Source organism: Phyllobates terribilis, unplaced genomic scaffold, assembly GCF_046119375.1.
Source record: "Phyllobates terribilis strain yellow unplaced genomic scaffold, ASM4611937v1 Scaffold_4__5_contigs__length_816908805, whole genome shotgun sequence".
In the NCBI taxonomy this organism is placed as follows: Eukaryota; Metazoa; Chordata; class Amphibia; order Anura; family Dendrobatidae; genus Phyllobates; species Phyllobates terribilis.
In genome coordinates, this window is record NW_027362764.1 from 209,440,802 (window position 1) to 209,466,124 (window position 25,323).

The 25,323-nt window shown below is 41.9% G+C and overlaps 1 protein-coding gene across 1 annotated transcript in view; it reads right to left on the minus strand.

Annotated features, from left to right (window-relative positions):
• The window catches only part of TRIM71 (tripartite motif containing 71), a 65,809-nt gene extending 41,298 nt beyond the window's left edge, over positions 1-24,511 (minus strand). The window contains exon 1 of the mRNA XM_073676583.1: positions 23,203-24,511. Within this exon, the coding sequence (XP_073532684.1) occupies positions 23,203-24,018 (816 nt within the window). The 5' untranslated portion in view covers positions 24,019-24,511. The remainder of the gene's footprint in view (positions 1-23,202) is intronic.
• Between the last annotated feature and the right edge of the window lie 812 nt (positions 24,512-25,323).

Genomic DNA, 25,323 nt, shown 5'->3' on the forward strand with positions numbered 1-25,323 from the left:
GATTAATATTTGTTCCACCAGCCATAGCTAAATACCATAAACTTGCAGAAATGTAAATAAATTATATTCGCAAAAATCAGAATAATTTTTAAATGGGCTAGCGCATTCCACTCTTGGCACAGATCTTGCAATATATCCCTCTTTCCCAGTCAGCATCCCAACAATTAATAATACTGGAAGGCCGGTCTGACAGAGAGAAAGCCTATTACCTTAAAGGGAATCTGTCACCCCCTAGGACTTACCAGACCTCTAAGATGGGCATACAGGTGATAGAAATGTGAATCTATACTTAACTGTATGGCCCATATTAGAGATCTGATTGCTTTGAAAATGATTTTTATAAAATCATTTTACCTATGCTTGGCGTCTGGAGGGGGAAGGGGGAGTGGGGGGGGGGGACGCAAAGAAATCCCCGCCTACTTAATTAATTTCAATATTTCCCTCCACCTCCCCTGCACGTCACAGTGCCCTGTGCAGTTCCCGTGCAATTTACCTGGTACGCAAGGCGCGGTAATCCCTGCTGTCTGTGTATCCTTGTGGAGCAGGAATCTTCTGCACAGGCGAATCACTCTGCCTTCCCGGCACCTGCGCAGAAGATCCCTGCTCCACCAGGATACACCGACTGCCGGAATTACCGTGCCTTGCATACCAGGTAAACTGCGCGGGCTCCGGCACGGGAACTGCACGTGCGGGGGAATAACCAAGTTACTAAACTTCAAAGAACATTTTGTATTATGGGAAGAACAGGTAATAGAAAAAGATTGAAAAAAATTACCAAATTCTTAATCCTCACCAGATCCGCCAGGGTAAACACTGTCCTGCGAATTCCATAATTGACAGTCTGTTTAAAAGGGACCCCACACCAAAAAGAGAAGAAGAGGTGTCAGATAAATCGAAAATATCCTCTGAACACTAAAATAAACGTAATTTTGTTTGTAATTATGGTGTCCCAAAATACAGTACAAGCGTTCCAATATGGTGTAGTGTTAAATAGTTTTCATACATACATCTACTTTGTTTTAACTTAAAAACAAAGAAACTAACATCGCTGTCCAGGAAAGTTACATGCCATTTTCCGCTCAGTCTCTGATAGATGTTGGCTTTGTAATAATGGAAGAGGAACCATCCTACATATTTGGTGGAGATGCATTGATATAAAGCCCTTCTGGGATTCGGCTTTCTCTGTCTATCATGCTATTGGTAATAGTAGATTGGTCAACTCCCCCTCCCCCCGTGGCACTGTTGTCCTCCCTTCCGGGGTCTGTTAAATCCCAGAAAATGAGACTATTAAGATTTTGTTTTAACAGCAGCGCGTGCAGTATTCCCAAGATATTGGAAATCGACCCAGTCCCCATCCCTAGGTGAGTGGCTTACTGAGATGGCCAGTCTTCATAAAATGGAAAACTTGACTACTGAGGTCAATGACTCAAATTTGGAGCCCTTGGATATTGTTTTCAGATTCCCCTGAATTTCAATACTAAATAAAAAATGGACCTCCCCTTCCTCTATGCTCTCACTTCTTATCCCTCTTCGCCTCGTCTTTCCATTTTTTTCTTTTCTCTTACTTTGCTCCAACTTCTTACTCCGTATTATATTTCACTTTTTTCTAACCCTTATACATCTATGGGTCAGTGACGTTAGACAGGATTTTATTTGATGATATTATGATACAGAAACATGCAAAGTACGAGTTCTTCTTCGTTGCATATTATTCATCCTGTGACTAAACAGGTACATTTTGCTTGTACTTTTTTTTTGGTCATACATTTCCTTTATGTGAATGTAGACTTCAAATTGTTCAATAAAAACTGATTAAAACATAAAAACAAAACACATCACATACAGTACTTATTATTCCTCAGGCCAATGCTCTGGTGTCCTCCTAGCCTTTGTTTATGAGTGGCTAGCATGTGACCATCATAGCCATTCTTTACTGGCACCAATGCTTAGCGCTGCTCTATGTCAGTAGCATGGCATCTGACAGATGTGGTCATCGATTGGTTAATAGCAGCCACCTTGTGACTGCTGCAGACAATGACTGCTGAGCACTGAGTAGCTGGGGAAAGAAGCCATCTCTCCCTCTCTCTGGACTTCCGGGGAAAGTCCATGGTTCGGCGTTTCTCCATTCCACAGTTGTTTGACGGCCTTTCCATGTGTCTACATAGAGACCTGTCATCCAACTGGAGCATGGCGGGGAAAAGGGACCAGCATCAGACTAGTCAGGTTTCTACAACCGGCTTTTCAAACTGTTTTCTCTGAAATGTCATTATACCGGACTCCACAGCCAGCCAGGCTCTGATTCATGCTGCCTGTGATTCAAGTATCATTGATCTAATGACGGGTTACCTCTAACCCGTAAAAAAAAATAGGCTAATAAAAAAAAATATTGTGGTTTGTCAGGCGCCTTACTTTTAGCCAATTATTCAGTAATCTACTGAATGCGGAAAGTAGCAAATCAGCAATCACAATGGCCATGGACATAAGCCAGTATGCAAGAAGCTTTAAAAAGAGGTTCTCTCAAGAACACAGCTCCTCGCTAAATACAAGCTGACCTAGTGATCAGCCGATAGCGGCAAGTCGAGCTTTAGAAACGGTGTGTTCATACAGTTCTTCTGCAACGGCCATTAGCAGCAAAACGTACCTATAATAATGACAAGATGAAGGTCATATTTTTCTCCTAAAGATCACTTGTCAGCATGATTTTGCAATGTAAAGACAAGGCAATAATACAGATGAAATTAAGATCTTTGGTGAAGAAATCCATTTTTTTTCTTGTTTAATCAGCATTTTAAGTTTTCTCTTAATGAGGTTTTGGTACACAGGGGCAGAAATGTGCACTGGGTCGTCTCCTCCTGACCCTCTGCCTGTCTCCGATTTTTCAGTGACCTGCCTCCTGTTTAAAATCTGGCGCCAATGCTGGAGATGGTGCACGCGCAGATTCATTTCCTGGCTAGTCTACAATAAAGTGGTGCTGTGGGAGGCGCATGCGCAGACTGGCATCTTAGCTATGACTTTACATGTGCCATCTGTGGCACCGTTTATTGCAGACCAGCCGGTAAATCAATCTGCGTATGCGCCACCCATGGCAATGATGGTGTTAGATTTCAAACAGGATGTGGGTCACTGTAAAATCAGTGATCTGTCATTCAAACACCAGAGACGGGTGAAGGGGCCGAAGTAGGAGAAGACCCAGTGTACAGTCCTGACCCTGTGCACAAATTCTCATTAGAAAAAAATGTCAAATGCTGATTAAAGAACAAATTGGACTTCTTCAAAGGTATCAATTTAATCTGTATTACAGCGCCATTACTCAATATTGCAAAATCGTGCTGAAAGGTTCTCTTTAATACCATTATCTCAAATACAAGCCTTTATTAAGATTATGTATAAGAGAGGAGGAATCCAGCGGTGAGACATCATTCCAGGTAAAAGTCTAAAACTTGACTTATTTCACCATTAAAAACATTCAGGTACAGTAACTGGCTGGTCAGCAAGATAAAATAGGTATCAGGACGGACCTACTCGTTTCGGCAGTAAGCCTTATACATGGGCTTGAATTGGACTATAAAAATTAAAAAAAAAAAAAAATTACTCCTACAGTAAATGTCAAACAAACAAATAAAAAAAAAAATAAAAAATGTTTTTCAGAACTAAACAAAAAAAAAGCAAAAAAAAAATAAAAAATTATCACAGCATTGTATTAAAAACACCTGTTCACCACGCAAAGAACAAGCAGTAACATTTCCATCAGCACAAAATAAAAACATTACAGGTCTCCAAAAAAAAAAAAAAAATTACTTGTGACATTTTCTAAAAAACTTATGAATATATTTTCAGTGGTCCTCAGTGACATTGTCCACACATCAGTATCACATTGCAGTCGCCAACAAAATGGCAATTCATTTTGATCTTAAACGTTATCTTCCCCCTCCTTTTGCAAACACCCAGAAGGGGAGGAGAGACAAACACATGCAAGCAGATCCTGCCCACATTTCCAGAAATCCCAATGCCAGCTACCATTACTGCTGATTTTCAGGACAAATGTGTGCAGCTGCTCCCCCTAGTGTTTAAAAGTAAAAGATAATAATGAATAATTTAATTGTTCACAAACATTTTTTTTTAAAAAAAAAACATTAATACTGAAAACATTTACTTTTATGCTAAATTCCTTTTAATAAATAAAAAAACATTTTCTGAATGCAAACACTTTCTAGTAAGACAATATCTAAGTCCAGAAGTATCAACCCTTGCAGCTTGCACAGCCTTTTCTGCCTCATTAACATATGTTTTACAATAAAGGCCCAGATTCATCGGTTTCCTGGAGTAATTGGCTCCTTTTTAATGGTTGTAATATGTGTGCCTTGTTCTCTGTACAATTTAAGTTTTTCTTTCTCTTGACAACTTTGCTTATCCAGATATTTTAGACTGATTCATGACATGTAATTTACCAAATGTCACATTTTTTTTAGCACATCTCCCTCCAGTCTCTTGCGAGTTAGTTTTATGGTGGTGTTTCCAATTTGGTGCATTTTTCCAACTTTTTTAAAGGATTTGCAACTTTTGGTTCTAATAAGTGTTAAAGAGGTTGTCCGCTACAATGTGTAGTGGGCAGATCAATTTAAACCTTAGAAATAAGGCTTTCTTCAAATACCTTACGTTTCCAAATGAGCCTGTGAGGGGCGCTATCGCTGTCGGTTCATCCCAATCACGTGACCCCTGGGCTGCAGCTGCCTCTGATGTCAAGTCCAGGAAAGCTGACCCGGCATCACTGAGACGGGACCCAGTCTCCTGAGAGACTGGGCTGTGGGCACAGTTTCACCGCACGGCCCAGCATCGCACGCGCTCTCTCCTGCACTGCTTTCATTAACAGAGCGTGCGCAATGCGGGGTGAAAACTCTGCCCACAGCCCAGTCACTCAGGGACACCACTTACAGGCATGCTTGGAAAAAAGCCTATACAAAGGTTTAAATCGATCTGCCCACTACACTTTGCACCGCACAACCTCTTTAAATTTTGCACCAAACGAAGGAGCCATGAGCCGCATGCGCCTTTTTGATTAATTTGGGGCAAAAGCCGTCAGCAAATACCACAAGACAAAAAAAAGTGACTTAAATAATTTGCCAATAATAAGATCGGGTCCAAAGGGGCAGATTCATCAGCTTTGTTCACGCCGGTCTTGATAAGGGAGTCAAAGGCTACTAATTCATTAAGCGGTGTACGCCGCTTTATCAATCTGGAGTGTCTGACGAGTGGCGTGCGCCAGAAATCTCACTCCACTACCCGCCACACCCTCATCCCACCTTAGCTCCGCCCATTTCAGCAGAGCTGGGTAAAAAACTGGCGTGATGATGCCAAAATTCTCAGAATTTTTATGTCAGAATTCAGGAGCGAAAGCTTTGATGAATCGGGCCCAAAGTGTCCAACTGCATTCAAACTAAAAACTTGCTTTTGGCCATCCATTTAGAGTCATTCTTGCGCCTACAGATTTTAATTTGCTGAAATAGAACCATTCAGTAGTTCCCCAGATGTTGGTGTATATTAAACCCCATCTACTTGCAGATTAACCCTATATCTGCAGATAAATAGCATTTCTCAAGGTGATAAGTTACCATTAAAGGGACTCTGGCAGTACGAAATGACTGTTCAAACGAAGTCCTGCCGCTCGGTGCTCCACAGCACGGCCAATCATGTAAATTCACCGTGACACCTGCTTGTCTTCCATCATTCGCTACCCTACCTCTAATTTGATTGACAGCTCATAGAACCAGAGAAGGGTAGAGATGGATGGAAACCCAGCAGGTGGGAAGGTGTATTTAAATGACTGGCCGCCATAATGCACAGAGCGCCTGTGCTTGGTTTGAACAGTGATTCTGTGCTGACAGAGTCCCTTTAAAGAGGTGTCCAGTACACTTGGAAGGAATTCGATCTGACTCATAACATTGTACATAATGCACCCGGCATTATATAGGAGTATATATCAGTGTAATGCTGGCACGATCCTCCTCCAGGGCGGGTCTACTGTGGGATACAAGCAGCGGGTTTCTCACAGTGGACTCGCTCATGTGCAACTATCCTAAAGATGTTATCCAAGGATTTTGTTAAAGGGAATCTGTCACCAATGTTATGGTATCCGAACTAAGGGTAACAAACTAGTGACAGATCCCCCTAGCAAAATGCTGGGTTACTCGATTGTACCAAAATCTTGTATTTGACAGGTCCAGCACATAATGATGAGTCCTGAATATTCATGAGTTCCTGACTTTTTGTCCTCTGCTGCGAATTTAGTTTAAAAAAACTTGTAAATCAGGTTCAGGAGAAAGCCGGGAGCTCAGGACATCAGGACTAGTCATTCGCTGCTGACAGAAACGTATTTTCCAATAAAGTATATTACAAATATGTTTAACATCCCTGGCCTTACATTATATAAAACATAACAAGTAATAAAACGGTTTATGGTGGCTATAGTGTGGGCCCCTGGAGTCATTCCCCCTGGTGGGCTCTAGGCGTCCCAGTCCAACCCTGCATGTATGTAAGGCTTAGTTCACATGTTCAGTATTAAGTCAGCATTTTAAATCAGTATTTGTAGGGCTAGATTTAAGGCCCCGTCACACTTAGCGACGCTACAGCGATCCCGACAACGATACGACCTGTCAGGGATCGTTGCTGCGTCGCTATGTGGTTGCTGGTGAGCTGTCAAACAGGCAGGCTCACCAACGATCAGGAGAGCAGCGACATCGTGGAAAGAATCTTTCCACAATGTCCTGCTCCTGGTTACCAGCCTGCTGAAGCAGGAGCAGACAGGTAACCATGATAAACAGCGGGTTACTAGGGGCACACGCGCACCTAGTAACCTGCTGTTTATCATGGTTACCACTCAGCTACGGTGAGCGGGAGGTTACCGCTCACCGTAGCAGAGTGGTAACCATGATAAACAGCGGGTTACTAAGTGCGCATGTGCCCCTAGTAACCCGCTGTTTATCATGGTTACCAGCCTGATCGCTGGTCCCGCTGGTCACACACAGCGATGTGTGCTGACCAGCGAGAGGGCAAAGACCAAAAAATGGTCCAGGTCATTTTGCAGCGATCAGCAACCTCACAGCAGGGGCCTGATCGCTGCAAAGTGTCACACATAGTGACATCGCTGGTGAGGTCGCTGTTGCGTCACTAAAACCGTGACTCAGCAGCGATCTCACTATGTGAGACGGGGGCTTTACAAGGCAGGGATAGTGATATCTTAGGAATGAAGAGGTGCATCGTTTGCTTTGGTCTGGCTGTGTAAACAGGAATTCAAACGACTGCTGATCGGTATGAGTGTACTGATTGGCGGTCATATTGTGCTTCAGTTGGTCCCGTGTAATCAGACCTTAATTGTTGTGTGTAGATAGAGAAGACAAAGCTTCTTTTAAAAAAAGGGGCCGACTGAGCAGGAAGAGTTTTATACTGAAATCTAGGATGAATGAGCAACAAGATAATTCCCTATAATCTTCAAAATGTTTAGATCACAATTTGCGCCGTTTTAGAAAAAAAATCCTCACAGCAGAGCAGTATTAAAGAAACTGAGCTAATGTACTTGGAGAAGCATATATGGTTATGTGCCAGGTGGCGGAAAAACTGTGGATTTTGCTCCTGGATTTGTGGGCAGAATAACACTATTTGGTGTAATTTTTACTGCTGCAAATTTCTGATATGCACAGTACACTGGATTATTTGTCTGGATTTGCTGCTGAAAAATATATAAAAAAAGAAATTGAGTGCAGTGTGGATTCTAAAATGAAATGTCAATTTATGCTGCAAATTTTTAACAAGTTAGTTTCAATCAGGTATTTTGTAGGGTGAAATTTGCTGCAAATCAGCTTCAAAAATCCATGCCAAATTGTTAGCGTGTGAACGAAAGCTAGAAGTGAGGAGATAAATAAATTGGTGGTGCTCTTAAAGCTGTAGGTGTGATCAGTACTGAGGGACAACTGATCGGATGCTACAATGCAGCACCCAGAATGCTGGGACATTTGTGGACAGTTCTACAATGCATCCATGGTAACGATAGACTTGGCATGTAAACATTTTAGAAGTATTTATGATATTTTTCAGAAAACTAACAAGTCCGAGTTCTGAGACATATAACATGGCAAATAATGAGAAAACCTGCAGAGCGGAACCCTGAGGAAAGGTTCTTCCATCCAATTAACTCTGCAAACAGGGGAGGCACTGTAACAACAAGATAAGAATTTAATTGGATTCTACTCTACATTTCAAGGCTTCCATCTAGACAAAGAATCCTACCCCTGCGACTTGAAGCAATTACTGGTAATTAAATTAAACAATTGGCTTGCTACTATTGTTGCACATTTACATATAGCAAACACCACCATTTGGCTCTGCTCATCCCCTACTACTCAACTTTTCAAAGATACCTGTAATGTGGCTGGCAATACCATCAAGTCACCCTGTAGGTTTACCCTCAAATATGATATGGAACCACCATAATGGATAGTATACACCAAAAAAAAAAAAAACACATGCTTAAGACAAGCTACAACTATAAATATATAAAACTAAAAAGATAAAACTCCAGAATTCTGAAAATCAACCCCTATATTGCAGCATTGAAGCTTTTTTTTCAATTTCTGACATATCAAGTTTATTAAACATTAATGTATAAACCAGTATGCAGTTAGTGAATTCTGAACATTCACACATCAGTCCCTGCAAAATCTCCACAATTTTGTGAAAATTGTCACCGAAACTGATCACCTCTAAAGTTTCAATTTCATTCTTCAGGAGCACACCGCTCCCATTTCTGCCAGGGGGGCAGTACAATCCTTATGACTGACAGTTTAGACAAGGAGAGGGGTTGAGCCGCTCGCCCAAACTGTGCGCTGACAAATGCTGCAAAGCTCAGGCCGCTTTGCCTCTGCGGCATCATAAGAGCGCTGGGGTATTGAAGCTGACAAGATCCTGGGTTCGCTTCAGAGCAGCACCTGCAAGCTCTATAGCAAAAAACCTATAGGAACAGCAGTAAACAGTAACCTAAGCCACGAGTTGTTAATTATAAAATTAAACATCCCTGCTCTTGAAATTTTATACATCTGCTTGAAATCTGATATTAATTCAAAAGGCTGCCAAAAATATTACAAGAAGTAAATAAATAGCTTAAAACAAAGCTTTTTGTCCCAAAGCGGCTTCTGCTTGAAAATCTTGTTTCGTAACCTTTATAATAAAAAAAAAAAATACAAAATAAAACAAAATTTACATCTGGACTGAGCATTAGGGTAAGTTCACACAAGACTTTTTGACATGGGTTTCTAGCTATAAAATCCATATTAAAAAGGGGTCTTCCGCTTTTAGAAGAGTGGACCCCAAATGATTCCTGCAATGTAAAATAAAGACAATACTCATTTTTTCACGCCCCAGGCTGTGTTTTGGCTGCAGTGTTGACTTCACATCAACAGCGTACAGTACCCCTGCAGCCAATCACTGGGCAACACGGTGGCTCCGTGGTTAGCACTGTAGACTTGCAGCGTAGGGGTCCTTTGTTTTAAGATCCCACCAAGGACAACATCTGCAAGGAGTTTGTATATTCTCCCTGTGTTTGTGTGGGTTTCCTGCGGGTTCTCCAGTTTCCTCCCGCACTCCAAAGACATACTGATAGGGAATCTAGATTGTGAGCCCCAATGGGGACAGTGCCGATAATGTCTGTAAAGCGCTGTGGAATTAATGGCGCTTTATAAGTGAGTAAAAAAAATCACTAAGCTCAGCAGTTTGTGCTGTATATAGTGCAAGTTATCGCATTTACCTCTAGATATAAAATCTTCCTAGTTTAACAGTCAAGGGAGAATGCACCCTACATGCTGTTGTTAAAGGGAAGGTAGAGGATCAGAAAAGCATTGCAGCTTCCTTCCAGAAACTGTGCCCACACCTGCCAATTTGCCATGTTTGATATTGCAGCTCGGTTCTGTAATAATCACAATCTTTTCTGGAAGAAAGCAGCCTGTACAACCCCGTTCAAGTCTGCATATTGGTTGTCCCATCAACAAAAAACAAGAGAATGGTGAATATAGCAGCACGGTGTCTAAGTGGTTAGCACTGCAGCCTTGCAGCCCTGGGGTTCTGGGTTCAAATCCCATCTGCAAGGAGTTTGTATGTTCTCCCTGTGTTTGTGTGGGTTTCCTGCGGGTTCTCCAGTTTCCTCCCACACTCCAAAGACATCCTGATAGGTCATTTAGATTGTGAGCCCCGATGGGGACAGTGATAACAATGTCTGTGAAGCGCTGTGGAATTAATGGCGCAATATAATTGAGTGTAATAAATAAACCACTTGACAAGACAACACCTAAGACCGAAAAAAAATGACTGGCCCTAATTCACATTGAGGTCATTTTTGAGACACGGTAAGGTTTCAATACTAGAGGTTAGGACCATCCCAATTTTGGTACACCTTGGCGCTGGTGGGATGGCTTAGGTTTTTGTTTTTTTTTAAATAAAAAAGTGTTCACTAAGTCCCCTATGTTATTTATATGCACCATTGCTTTTTACTTATAGCATGGAACATGCCCTTACACGTTGGATGTATACCAACTTATACTCCAGTTCATTTCTTTTGGGTTTTACTTCACGTAAGGAGACAAATAAAAGGCATATATTTACAACTATTATATTTATGGTAGATTGTTTTCCTCTCTCCTCTTTTAGCGGCCAGAACCCCTGTCTATTTTATATGAAGCCTTCATGCATACAAGAGATTACTGAACTCAGCAAGCTCTTCACTCTTAGTGTTTTGTGATACCTCAACGACCCATCAATAAGGAGACTGAACAGAAGAACACAGAACCTCATACCCACAATGAAGGATTTTCAGTAACTCAGCTTCCTAAGCTGTTTAGCCACAAGTTGTGTGTCTGTGGTTTCCTAAGATTAGTGGAAATGAATTTGATCCAGCAAGAACTATGATGACAGGATTGGTAATGCACGTTAGAAATCATTCAACAGATCAAGCACATTACCGTGGCACAGCGTATGGCAGGCTTATTAGTGAAATTGGGATTTAACTATGAAAACACAGAAAAGACCAAACACTAAATGGTTTGTAGTAGCCATCACCAAGATGGCCCAAGTCCAATCTGACAAAACAGGGCCAATCATTGTAGATTTGTATTTATGGTATACAACGAGAGTTTCCTGTAAAGCCGTACAGAAGCACAGAAATAGTCTGTCACATAGGATTCTAAAAAGCATGATTTTCTGAAGAAAAAAAACAAAACAAGAAATTCGACAATAAATCTAAAGGTGCGCTTACACTGCATGATGCACAGTGTTAAACTGCAGACGGGCAAAATGCTTGATCAGTCGTCATTCACTGTAATAGGCGTTCACAGATGGACCCCTGCTTTAAATGCGACATTGTTCAGTGTGCATAGACTTATATTGTTCTCTGCAGTACAGGCCCTGTTTACACAGGATGATGTGCTTCCGACAATTAAAATATTTTGTGCAAATCAAATGATCATTTCACCAAACGAACGAGCAAAACGCTCATTTTCCGGGTGATCATAAGCTCAATTAGGTTACATTTTTATTCAATGGCGCTTTACATGTGAAATGGGTATACATAATAAAAGACATTTACAATAATCTTGAACACAATGTGACAGCGACTGGTACAGGAGGAGCGAGGACCCTGCCCGTGAGGGCTCACAATCTACAGGGGATGGGTGAGGATACAGTAGGTGGGTGTAGAGCTAGTTGTGTAGCGGTGTGGTGGAGTGGTGGTTACTGCAGGTTGTAGGCTTGTCGGAATAGGTGTACCGTTACTATAGTTCACAGGCCTGAAATGAGAGTATACATTTTCGATACCAGAGTGCCATCTTTTCTGGCTCTTCTGTATTCCTGTATGCTCAACTTGCCAGATACATGTGCGCTAAAAGCCAGACACCCATAGTGGTGACTTATCTCTTGGGAAACAAAAGGATCAAGCGTTGTATTTCAACATGACAGATCCTCCTTTCCCATATCATCTTTTGGTGAAAGCGACAGTAACGCTAGCCATACACATTAGATGGCTGTCGGCCGATCAATGCTACCTCATCCGGCTCTCCCATACACAGGAGTGCTCATTCTGCCGAGCACGCCTGTGTTCTACGAGAAGGCCGCTAATGGACACAACACCGGAGGCTTAGCTCTGGGAAACAACGTGATTCATAGTCGGGTATCGGACATGTGCGATCAACATCTCCACTCAGCATCAGTTTGCCGTCGCCCCCATACACATTAAACCATCAGCCAAATCAATATGAGCAGATATTAGTCTAATGTGTATGAGGGCCTTAAGATCTGTAAACATACGAGATGGCTGGCGGTGATGGCCAACTGTTTGTATGGTGGCCTTTAAACCAAAACTTTACCATACATCAGGTCTACAGACATGTTCAGTGTATAGGGATGGACCTTTTCCACACCGTGCAAACAAGTTCATAGTCAATTTGACGTCGGCTTGTTTTTGTCAAGTTTCAAGTAATAAGGCGGCAAATACATTTCCTACAGCATCAGAGAGAAAAAACAAAAAACACAGTGTTACATTGGAAAAAGGTTGTAGTTCATTAAAACCACAGGGACCACAGAGGGTCCAGGTGCTACATTCAGAAGATGGAATAAGGAAACCAATTAGGCTGTACTGGTCCTAGTACAGTAACACAAATGTTATCTATCTTGTAGTAATCTGATATGACATCGCTGAAAAATTTGAGTGTTGAAGGTACATGCAAATTAGACTTGAGGCGCACAGGGGGCAGAGCAATACAATCCAAGTAGACTGACACTCCCCCAATACACTCAGGTTGTTCCTTTCTGGGAGGCTTTATGTCCTGACGTATTAGAGCACATTGATCATTCTGCTGTGGAATCTCAGTGATGTTATAATGATATCAGAAACTCTTTAAAGAGAAGAGGAATCTCTGCTACCTCCCACTGCAATGATGCATTGATTTCTTAGGCGGGCCATACACACAGGGCTACGATCGGCCAGCATGCAGCTGATCAATGGTACATTGCATTATTCATAACAATGTACTGACCATCGGTGTGCCATACTAAGCTGGCAGATCAGCGGACAGAGACAGAATGTAAAACCAGCAAAGTGGGATTGTTCTAAGAGCTTGTATTTTCAGAAGGCAAACAAAAAAAAATCCCTAACAGATCACATATTTGGCAGTTTGCCATTATGTTTGTGCATAACTTCCAAATAAACGATTGACCAAATTAGTAAAAAAAAAAAAAAAAAAAAAACAGCCATTTTGGCCAACAGTTATATCAGTTTTACAGAATGTGCACTGACTCTTTGGTGCCGAGAATAAAAGTCATTTTTCATATTGTACATCCAGCAGATCTGCTTACAAGGTTGTCAAAAATAGTGTTGTGCAATATAACAAATGACATAACATTACATATGATGTGCATCTCCGTCACGTTATATCAAAGCATACTGTAGGTTACATAAAGTTGAGCTCACAGCTAGAACAGAGATCCAGTGGATGCAACAACTAACCTGAGGCTATAGACCGACATCACTTGTCAGACAAGCACACGCCCGAGCACATTCATGCACCTTGTCTGCTACTTACGGTCGTGCAACTATTTAAGATTTGATTTTGCTGTAAATTAAACTGGCAAATCGCATGCAAAAAACAGTCACGTGCGACTTACATTAAAGTCTATGGCAAGTGAGACTGACAATCCAAGACATTGGGAAACATTGGTAACTGTTGCAGATGTGGTACGGCACAACGCGACACCAGAGAAAATTAAATGCAATGTCACGATCTGCCGGGTAACCATAGCCTTATCATTAAATGGGATTTATCTGAAGAAGTGGAAAAACACAGCTACTTTCTGCCAAGAACGGCTCTAAACCAGTCTACAGGTGGTGTGGTGGTATAGTAGATTACTTCCATTAATGTAAAAAGGGCATTTACACTGCGATATAATCGTGGACTAGTGTAAAAACGCTCGTTTCACGATTATTGAGCTATGTAAACAGGCAGACGATCACCTGAAGAAAAAGCAAAGTGCTCGCTCATCAGGTGAAATGATCTTTTGTACAGCGTCCTGTGTAAACAGGACTCGTACTGCCGACAACAATAGCAGCCTACGCGCATGGAGCGATCTAGTATACATTGCTCAGTGTGCATTGCTTGCTTTAGTCTGCCTCTGTAAACAGGTATTTAAATGACCGTCGATGGGTAAAAGTTTACCGATTGACGGTCGTATTGTGGCGCTGTTGGGTTCATGTAAACGGACCATATACTATAGTACCACTCATCATGTAGATAGGTCTAATGCTGCTTTTGGATAGCAGCCATGTTTTTCTAATCCCAGATACCCCTTTCACATTGAGAGGAAATCTCTCGATTGCCTATTAGGATTTTGGTGCAAACTTATTTTTGAACTGAGCACTCTTCCTAGCGCATTTCACTTTTTTTCCTCTCTCCTATACATGGATTGATGACAAGGTCCGGACCACCCTTTGACTGTATTACCACCATAAATGGCATGTGACACAGAGTCCAGGAATTTGTACAACTGCCCTGGCCCTTAGAAGGTTAAAAATCTTCACATCTTTGAAGTCCTGTTTAATTACCCCAAGGAAATAGAACCCTGAAGGAATTTATTGACTCTAGGACAATGGAGTTTGAGCTCATTACTCTAAATGCAGAGACACAGCTCAGAGAATGTTTGGAAAACAGACACACTGGTGCCGACTATCACAACAATGAGGACTATTCCTGGCTGTTTAAGACCTTGAAAGGGAGCCTACAACCTAGAATTCCCAACATCAAGGAATTTAGCAATTCATTAATTAACAAAATGGTGATATCAGAAAACACACCTATCACTGAGTGCCCTTTTGGCATTTGTTTACCTTTGTTTCAACCTTATTGACTGAATTACAACCAGTGATAACATCTCCATTGAGTGTATATATAAAAAGATAAAAGTTTAAAGGGGCTGTCCACTTCATTAAATAAGTTGAACAATTGACCCATAGTCAGATTGAAAAAAAAAAAAACTAAGCACCTTAAACCAACATTTCTCTGTACTTCTGCAGACAATCAATTGTCGCTTTACTGCCTTACCCACCCTCCACTAGAATAAGAAGCCAGGAGACTAGTGGATGACAACCACAACACAGAAAAATGGCAAGGTAGATGATTGTGTCCTCCTCCCCACCACCCTTATCTTTTCTTTTTAAATTTTAGGACAACCATGGGACAATTTTGAAACTAATCAAATGAACTCAAAGGCAATTGATGAAGGAGCATGAAGCTCTCTGCCTTCCCATATGTAGGCTTATCAATTGGAGGAGGTTGATGGACAGGTCTGACCACATGCTGCTCCATCAATTGCCATTTTGTGGTCAGGAGAACGGGACAGCCTGAAGAAGGTTCCACTAACTCAAAGAGCACCTATAGTTCTTATACATTACTAAGTGCCACAAACTCATGTCGCCAACACATTTGTTAAGTCTAAATGGACAACCCCTTTAATCCTTAAATGGTATAAAGTTAGGGTCTTCAAATCTGCCAAATTTATAATCCATTGTGAATCGCTGTGATAAATTTGGGGACTGTACTCGTACACCATAGATAGCTTTCCGCTGAACGCTAGTATACAGTACTTCACAAATGTCAAGTTTAGAGGTCCCCATACAACTTTCTCTAAAGTAGGGGGTCCCTAAAGGGGTTGTCCAGGCTTATGATATTGATAATTCTACTACAGATTGGTGGGTGTGTCGGACCCCTACCAATCAGCTGTATTCAGCTCTGGTGCCAGGCGGATGTAAACAAGTGAATGGAGCCGATACAGCTCAGACTTCTGTGTATCGACCGTCGCCAAGATCTGCAGCTCAGCTCCTATTCAATGGAATGGGCAACGACCACTACACTGAACACTGTTCACATCCAGCCACTGTGGGAGCTGAAAACAGCTGACTGGTGGAGTGCCCCCAATAATCTGTTATTGATGACCTATCCAAAAAATAGCTCATTAAAATCATAATGGTAGACAACCCCTTTAAGTTTGCACTGTCTAAAACCATACAGCATACCTTGTGACTACTGAATAGAGTCCTACTGGGACAGAAATGTTGCTCCATTTTAGTTGAAGTTTGTCATGTTCACGATTTTACGAGAAAATGCAAGAAAATGGCGGGGGAGCCTAAGCCCTAGGCATCTGTCTGGTGACACATCCTTTATAGTCAGAAATAAGAATGAAGTAAGAAGTTAAATGATCACATCCTTAATCACTCCAGATCAGAGATCATACAGTGGTAACTACTTGACTGACACTGGAATCTCAGCTTATATTATTCCGTGACCACAAGACAGTCCGAACTCTAAGAAACGCGACACTGACTCATTCCCACACGTCTGCCCTCATAGTCAATGGTTTTTGATGTACATGTTTCATTTCAGTCTGAAATCTCCATCTGTAGTGAGAATGCCAGTAATTCAGTGTGGGAAGGAACCACCATTTACACTCCATCTTTTAACTCCTTTCTAATAACACAATTATGAGGGAGACGTGCGAGATCCTTATCCCTCTGCCCTGACTACAGCCAGAAGCAACATCCCAAGATTTACGTGAAGGATCTCCAACACTGCCTTTATGTGCTTCCATGATTTGGAGATTTCACACTTGTACGACTATTAAATACTAGTCATGATATGGGGGGATAGAACAACATGTGAGGCAATTCCTCCATTGTGAAGATATTGTAATCATAGTCACAAGGTACAGAGGCGGGGGACCAAAGTCTAGATGAGCGATTTAAAGGTGTTGTCCACTAATGGAAAACACTCCTTCTTAAGCCACATGCACACAAGTATTTGGTGAGTCTTTTACCTCCGTATTTGAAAGCAAATATCAGAAGTGGGTAAAAAATGTAGAATAAATGACGTGTTTCTAGGATACTTCCCCTCTGACTGTTCCATTCCTGGTGTTGGCTTACAAATATTTTAGGTAAAAACTCAAATACTCAATGTGTGCATGAGGCCTTAAGATCTAAAGCACCTAGGAAAAATAAAAACCAATACTGGTCTCCCAGAAACATGAAAGCTGTGTGAGGCAGTACTCATGATATTGCCATGTCACACGAGCATTGCAGCACATGAGCAGCTGCCGAGATCATGTAAGCACATAGTCCTGAAATCGCTGGACCAGCGCCGGTCCCCAGACAATTATGTACATGCAATGACATGGGTTAATGGGAAGAAAATACCAAATTGGTGCATGGTGGTCTAAATTGCTTCCCCTACCAGTGACCCACCATCCCCAGAAGAAGCTCTTGTGGCTAAACGTTAGTTGGGATTGGTCAATCACTTGGTGTAAGCCAGGATTTCGCTACTATATTGGAACACTAGGGCAGTAGGAACAGTCATTAGTGTTATTTAGGGTGTGTAAATAATGTGTCTGCTGTCACTTCTTGCCATTGTGTGGATATATATTTTTGTAATTTTTTTTTTCAGACTTTTTGAAGTTCTATAGAGCAAGCGGCTCTGTGTCAATCGGACCCAGCTCATAGCTGATAATGGATATGAAATAGGGATCTGCTGTCGCTGACTGATTGTCCAACATTATTTGTGAGCAACATTGAACTTTCATGATCACGTACATGCTAATATATTATATATATATTAGACACATATACATACACACAATCCAAGGTCAGTAAGGAAAACCAATGAGATTTCACACTTCCAGTGCAAGTTAGAAAATAATAGTCATCAAATTGATTGCTAATGGCAACTACCATTGTGTATCCAGGCGGCTCTGATGAGCATTTTCTTCATTACAGAATAAGGTTTATTTGCTGTAACCAGAATGCCTCTTTAATAATGGCACAATATTGACTCATACAAACTATACATCAACAGCTCCATGACATCACATACATCTGACATCCATTCTCAAACCTCACTCACCTAATGCATCAGTCGCACAAGGGTAAGCCATCGATTTGGCAATATTCGTCCTCTATAGAGCATTTACCATTGCTTGCAGTAGGATCATACTGCTGCAGTTTATGATGGAATTCCATTACATAATCATTTGCCTTCAAGCACCAATTAAATTATAGATTACATTTTCAAAAAGGGCTTAGAAAAAATGAAAGCTGGAATCCAATTGGTTGCTAGGGGCAATTCTTCTGCACTCATTTTAAAAGTCTCCCCAATTACCGTATATTATCTTGATTGGAATAAGCTAAATTGAACTAAATTCAGTGCCTTACAAATTAATGTTCATCTGCCACTCATAACTTAAACGAATATATTTTAAATAGGAAAGTTAGAAAATGTACATAAAATATGACTAATCAAATATAATTTGAATGCATTCTGTTTGATCATCAGAGCCATGGAGACAAAGATTTTAGTCATTACTGGCTGAATTACACAATTGTACTTGTTCTGTAAAATCTATGACCAGCGCTACAGATGGTTTACATTTCAGATCCGTCATCTTTTTTTTCCTCTCCATTCACCTTGAGGCATGTGATGGATTTCACTGCACAATTAATATGTAAAATAGCTTGCAAATAAAGTATAATAAGATTCCAAACAAGTAGAAAGATAAACCTGTAACATAAAAGGCGTAAAACACGCAAGAGTCTCGTATAACAAGTCCAACATATTCCTGGTCCCGGAGGTCTTCATCATGCAAGGCTCATCACTATATGGCCATATTCAGGATACATTTTAATTTGAAGACTTTTAAATATAAATGTTCAATTTTTTCTCACTTTTGTGTACGTGAAAACGTATTTAATTTGCGCAGATATTTTTAGCAGTGAAGGAGGTGTAAGAAGGATCCCTTTAGAGTAGATTAACCACATGGCATTTTATACCACAGACATAAGAACTACATATGTTATATGCGGATTTTGATGGGGACCAGCAGTGAATGTCACCCTTTGCATTGCAAGTCGCATCTAAATCTGCATGCAAGACATGCAGATTTTGTTCAGAGCGAAACGTGCCACGTGTGAATACAACCTTCCTTAGTCAGTTCATTTTGTTTAATCCCTTCACAAACGGAATGAATAGTGACATGTGTGACATTAAGCCATTACTAACCAAAAAAAAACCCCACAGTAACAGCAAATTAACAAGTAAAGGAAAGAAATAATGCATTCTTTTTTCATCATTATGCTTACTTATATAGTGCCATCATATTCCACAGCGCTTTACAGTTATTGTCATGTTTTTGCAATATTAGGCTGTGTTCACACATCTTGGTTTTTTTCTGCAGCAAAACCTGACCTCTTGCCAGGAGGTTTGTTCAGGATTTTTCTTGCTGTTTTGCTTGTTTTTTTTGGTGCGTTTTTATTCACTCTCCTTTTGTCTCTTTTATGCGTGTACATAAAGTTCAGTAAAAATCTCATTATGGTTTTGGCACAAAAAAAACGGTGAAAAAAAACTGACACCTGCGTTTTTGGTGCATTTTTTTTTCACCACTCATTACTTCCAATGGGTAAAAAAACGCTGAAAGAAGTGACATGCTCTATTTTGCAAAATAACATGCAAAGTACAAAATCCTGATTTAAAAAAAAAAAAAACACGATGTGTGCATGAGATTTCTGGAATCTCAGACTTTGCTGGTAAAACGCAGCTGAAAATTTGCATAAAAAAAAACAAAACAAGATGTGTGAACATAGCCTTAGCAGCAAAATACATTTTATACATACATATAATGAACAGCAGTTCCCCTTGTCTTACACTCACTACTTTCAAGGTTTTCACAAATGAATATTTAGTGAAATAAATATGTGCTTACTTGTAGAATTTGAAATGTAAGTTTTTTTGTTTTAATACAGTAAGTTGTTTTTCTTACAAATATTATATATATGTATAAAGTACATAAATGTCTAGATCGATATAGGACAAAATTGTGGTGTGAATATATCCTAACCCCAAATTATGCATTATCTTCCCCCTGGACTGGCTTAAAACAAGAGGCTAGTTTGTTTTATTACAATCAGATTTTCGACTCCCATTGTAGCGGACACACAGATTAGAGGTTAATCATACATAGGATAAAGAGTAAATAAAAGTCCAGACGAAAAGCTCATATGGGCAGTAGTATCTAGTTTGGCTGTTTTGTGCTACATTTTCTTTATTTATATACCCACTTCTATAGGTTTTTTACTCTCTAGTGTTCATAAATGTGCTTAAAATCAGTTTGTACTTCGTGTCACTCCCTTCATGAATTTCACACTCTTATGGACAGGAGTTTCTCTGTTTTAGTATTGTTATTTAAGAATAATTGGCCAATTTTCATATTTGTTGTTTAGTATGTTTGAGCAAAGTAATTATTCCTTAGTGATATAATATATAATTTATAGAGTAGGGACAGGTTATACAAGTTGTACCTAAATCCTATGCAGGACCAAAAGGTGTGGGACAACAATTGAAATTCCATTTTAGAGAGTCACAATATTTGGGCAGAAATGCTGAAGGGCACGTAGGTAATAAATGGCTAAAAGTTTTAAACCAGGGACTTCAAACTGGTTTAACAGGCAGAGAGGACACAATGACTATCAGGGAAAATCCAAGAGTAACTCCTCCCTTGGCTAATCGGTCAGGGATAGAAATTGAGCTGATTTGCTATAGATCTCCCCCTATGCATTGCAAAGAGTGAAACCTGTGGAGAAAATCTGCATTGTAGGTCAAATTCAGGGCAGATATATATAATTTTTTTTTTATTGGTACAGTAATAATCTGCAGAATTGGAAGGAAAATCTGCAGAGTATCCATCCCGTATAAACATAGCAGTGTCTCCAGAAACCCCAATTGTTAATCTTTTGAGTGATGATCCTCAAATCAAGTTTCCACGTCAGAAATTATGTATGTATGCATGCATGCTCAATGTCATACAAGCAGGCAGTCCTGGCCATGCACATGCCCACTAAAAAAGTTGTATATGTACATCAACCTGCACAGGGTAACAGATAATGTGGAGCAACATCAGTGATTTGTCTAGTATGCAAAATAACAGTCTGATTTTCATCAGTGTTTAAAGTTTTTTGCAATCAGTGATTTTCTCGCAGGAAAAAATAAATTGCAAAGCTTCTCCTACCCATTACGGACAGCACACGGATGATAATGTGTACCGTCAGTGATTTTTTATGTACCCATATAGGCTTGTAAGGGTAATTTTTTATCTGTGACTTCATCAAAAACCAGACATGTTTTTTTTTTTTTTTATTATTACTCTGGACATGTGAATAGACTGATGGGTACATGTTTGAATCCGTAAAAACATTGATATTAGACGTATCACAGATGGCAGAGTGAGGCCTAGAGTCAGGATTTAAAGATATGGGAATTTCATACAGAAATTATGTTTCTACTGTTACTTTATTACTATTAGCCTATAAATCTGACTGCATGAAGTTTTGTATGGTCTCATTGTGTTTGTGCGCATTTCCAATAAATGCTGGTTTCCTCCCACACACGGAATATAAGCAATTTCACAAAATTGGCTCTTAGCCTAATCTAATAGGAAAATTAGATAGTGAGTTTCAATGGGGACAGAGACTGAAGACAAAGAACAGATCTGCCGGAGATGTTGTCACCATAAGCAGCAGGAAATAAAATGTTTCTCTATCTGTATATACATATATACCGGATCTAAACATTGCAGCAATGTACAAGCATAGGGTCACAAATAAGGGGTCACAAATATTGAATAGAGAAATAAGGGTTGTTCTATGTAGGTGCAAATATTGATTTCTACAAAGCAAGTGAACAAAATATTGCAAATTGTATAAGAAAATGCACAGATTACGTCATTTGTAGCCGACACTTAATGCTATGACCACTAACCGCACGATTTTGTTTTGGGAATGTTGGCCTGAACCCATAAGCTGTAATATGGAGGTCAGGGAATATTTTAAACTAAACATTTTCATTCCTGATCAAAGTCTTTTTGTGACGGTTTTTACTACAATACTATGAATGTAGCAAGGATAAAGATGATATCTATAAAGAACAATCAGGACGTTACATTGTCTCTACGCGGACGTTTAATAAGAATAGAAATCAGAATCACTTGTCATCCTGTATATTCTCTTTTTTTTTTTTTACGGAAGCACAGACGGACTGTTAACCCTTCGCTGGGCCAAAACCATTCATAAAGAAAGGCAAGTTATTTATACAGATACATGGGAATAAATAACATCCGTGCAGCATGTTCCCGTACGCCATCCACGCAATACTATATTTACAACCTACAACACCACGCCCACTGTATACAGACTGGAATCCAACCACAAGGGGAGGGGGCAATATTCAATACTTCGATATCAAACCGCAGCGCATTCTGACAGACAGGGATAGATTTTCTTTTGTACATTTTACAGAACAGCCATCCTGCTTTTGCCTGGGCCACACACACAATCTCTACACAACAATTCGGAATAAATTACTCCACTATGAAAGGCTAAATAGGGGGGAGACGCTGTATCAAATGCAACTCCCTGTGGCCAATACAAAAGGAGTACAACTCCCTTCCTCCCCAGAGTTATTTGTACAGATGAGTGACCGACAATCAAAAGTTTCATATTTAGAGGGAAAGGATGCAAATGGAAAATGAAAGAAATAATCATTTTAATAGGAGAAAAATTAAAGTGAAAACAACGAATCACTGAGCTAAAACTGAAACCCCAAAATCACGAATTCAGGTCAGTATTGCTGTATCAACCCAGTTTCAGGAATACGGTGGAAAAATCATTGATGACCATAAAGATTTCTATTTATATGTAAAAACAATTATTCTAATAGAAACAAGAAAAATATAATATCCTAACACTGGGCAGCCAGGTGAGAACAGACAATATTTGTACATTTTGACCAACATGAACAGTCTAATCTCCTTCTTACATGGGACTGCATAAGGCTGGGTTGTGGGAATAGCACTTCATACCAAATCTAGGAGTCAAGAAGATGTGCAGGGGGCACCTGTTTTATTTGGCAACAACGAAAAGAGCTTTTGGCTGTCAAATTATATTAACACTTTATATGCTAGAACAGTGAACTACAGATAGGACAATCTGGAAAAAAATGTATAAAACTTAAGAAGTGACAGAGCAAGAGAGACTAGTGCAGAGCTGCTGTGCCCCTGCTGCACATGGCAGTGCCAGCCAGGACTCACCTCCTCGTCATGGTGCTGGCAGTAGGAGAGCCTTTCCTGGTACACGGGCAGGATGGAGAAGGCAGTGCCCTGGTAGGGTGAGGAGGTAGACGAGGATGAGGTAGTGGCGGCGCTGGATGCTGCGGAGTTGCAGGGGGAAGCAGTGCCACTGATGCACCCAGGTGCCCTGCTGCTGCCCGGCCCGGGGAACCTCTCGATGAAGTGGTCCTTGGTGAGCCGCACTCGCTGGTGTGCCCGCAGGCAGTTGTCGCACAGGTTCTCCTGGCAGTCCAGGCAGTGGGAGCTGGCACCATTGCCCTCGTCGCAGGAGGAGCAGCGCGGCTCAGGCTGGCTGGGGGCCGCCCGGCGGAGGAGGCTGGAGGACGAGCACGAAGCGGAGCGGGATCGCGGCTGCTGCTGTCTCCGGGCACCGCCGCCGCCTCCCCGGCTCCCATTGCTCTGCGGCTCTTCGGCTGCTCCCACTACTGCATCTAGCAGGTTGCTGAGGTGGAGGAAGGTGGAGGAGGGCAGGGCGTCCATGCCAGCCTCAGACATGAGCACCTTGTGGTCACACACCGGGCAGTGCAGCTGCAGAGAGTCCCCGGGGCTCCGGAGCCCCTCCAGGCACTGCCTGCAGAAAGCATGGAGACAAGGTAAGACGTGCAACCTGCGGGGAGCGGAGCCCAGGCTGCAGCTGCCGCCCCCACTGCTGCCGCCGCTGCTGGAGGCTTGTGACGAGGAGGACGAGGAGCTGGACGAGGAGATGGGGGCAGAGGACACGCACATCTCCTGACACAGCGGGCACTGCTGGAAATCGGACTCCGGGAAAGAAGCCATCACATGGGGAGAGGGGCACAGGCTGCGGGCGGCGGAGGGGCTCAGCCGTGCAGCATGTCCCCGGGCGGGCGGGGCTGCAGGACGGTCCAGCTCCACAGTGATCGATCAGCGGCAGCAGAGGCTCAGTCCTGCGGGGCACACGGGCAAGTTTTCCAGACACACCCCCCTGTGCCAACAACGCGACCTCCAGCTTCAATTATTCATCCCGTCCTGGGCAGCAGCAGATCACCTTTCCTCCACTCCATAGTCCGTGCATGGAATTATCCTGAGTTCTGTTCGATCGGATCGTTGCTTCAATCTGATCGATGAGGTATAATATATGGCTGGGGCTCCCCTCCATGTGTGGTGGTGTGGGCTCCCTGGTCGGCGTCACATGTTATCAGTGGGTTTCCTGACTGCGGGGGCGGGGGAGATGAGCGGCGCTGGATCCTGCTCTAGCCGTGCGCCCTGGACATCACCATCCTGCACTATGATCGCCAGAGCCGCGCTCACTTCCGCCAGAGCAGAGAGGGAGGAGGAGGGGAGGGCACCTCACCAAAACAGGAAACACTACTGCCATCTACACCACAAAGGCTGGAGCTAATCTGCGCTGCTGCTACTGCTTCACACAAGTCACTGAGATTGACTGACTGTCTGCAGGAGCTGGGCTCCATGTTTGCCCCCAGTGCAGAGCTCACCAGTGACTGTCATCAGCTCACCAGTGACTATCATCAGCTCACCAGTGACTGTCTGGTCACTAGTGACTATCATCAGCACGATAGTGACTATCATCAGCTCACCGGGGACTTTCAGGTCACCAGTGACTATCATCAGCTCACCAGTGACTATCAGCTCACCGGGGACTTTCAGCTCACCAGTGACTATCATCAGCTCACCAGTGACTATCATCAGCTCACCAGTGACTATCATCAGCTCACCAGTTACTGTCAGGTTACCAGTGACTATTATCAGCTCACCAGTGACTATCATCAGCTCACCGGGGACTGTCAGGTCACCAGTGACTATTATCAGCTCACCAGTGACTATCATCAGCTCACCAGGGACTGTCATCAGCTCACCAGGGACTGTCATCTCACTAGTGACTATCATCAGCTCACCAGGGAGTGTCTTCAGGTCACCAGTGATTGTCATCTCACCAGTGACTATCATCAGCTCACCAGTGACAATCATCAGCTCACCAGTGACTATCATCAGCTCACCAGTGACAATCATCAGCTCACCAGGGACTGTCAGTTCACCAGGGACTGTCAGCTCACCAGTGACTATCATCAGCTCACCAGTGACTATCATCAGCTCACCAATGAC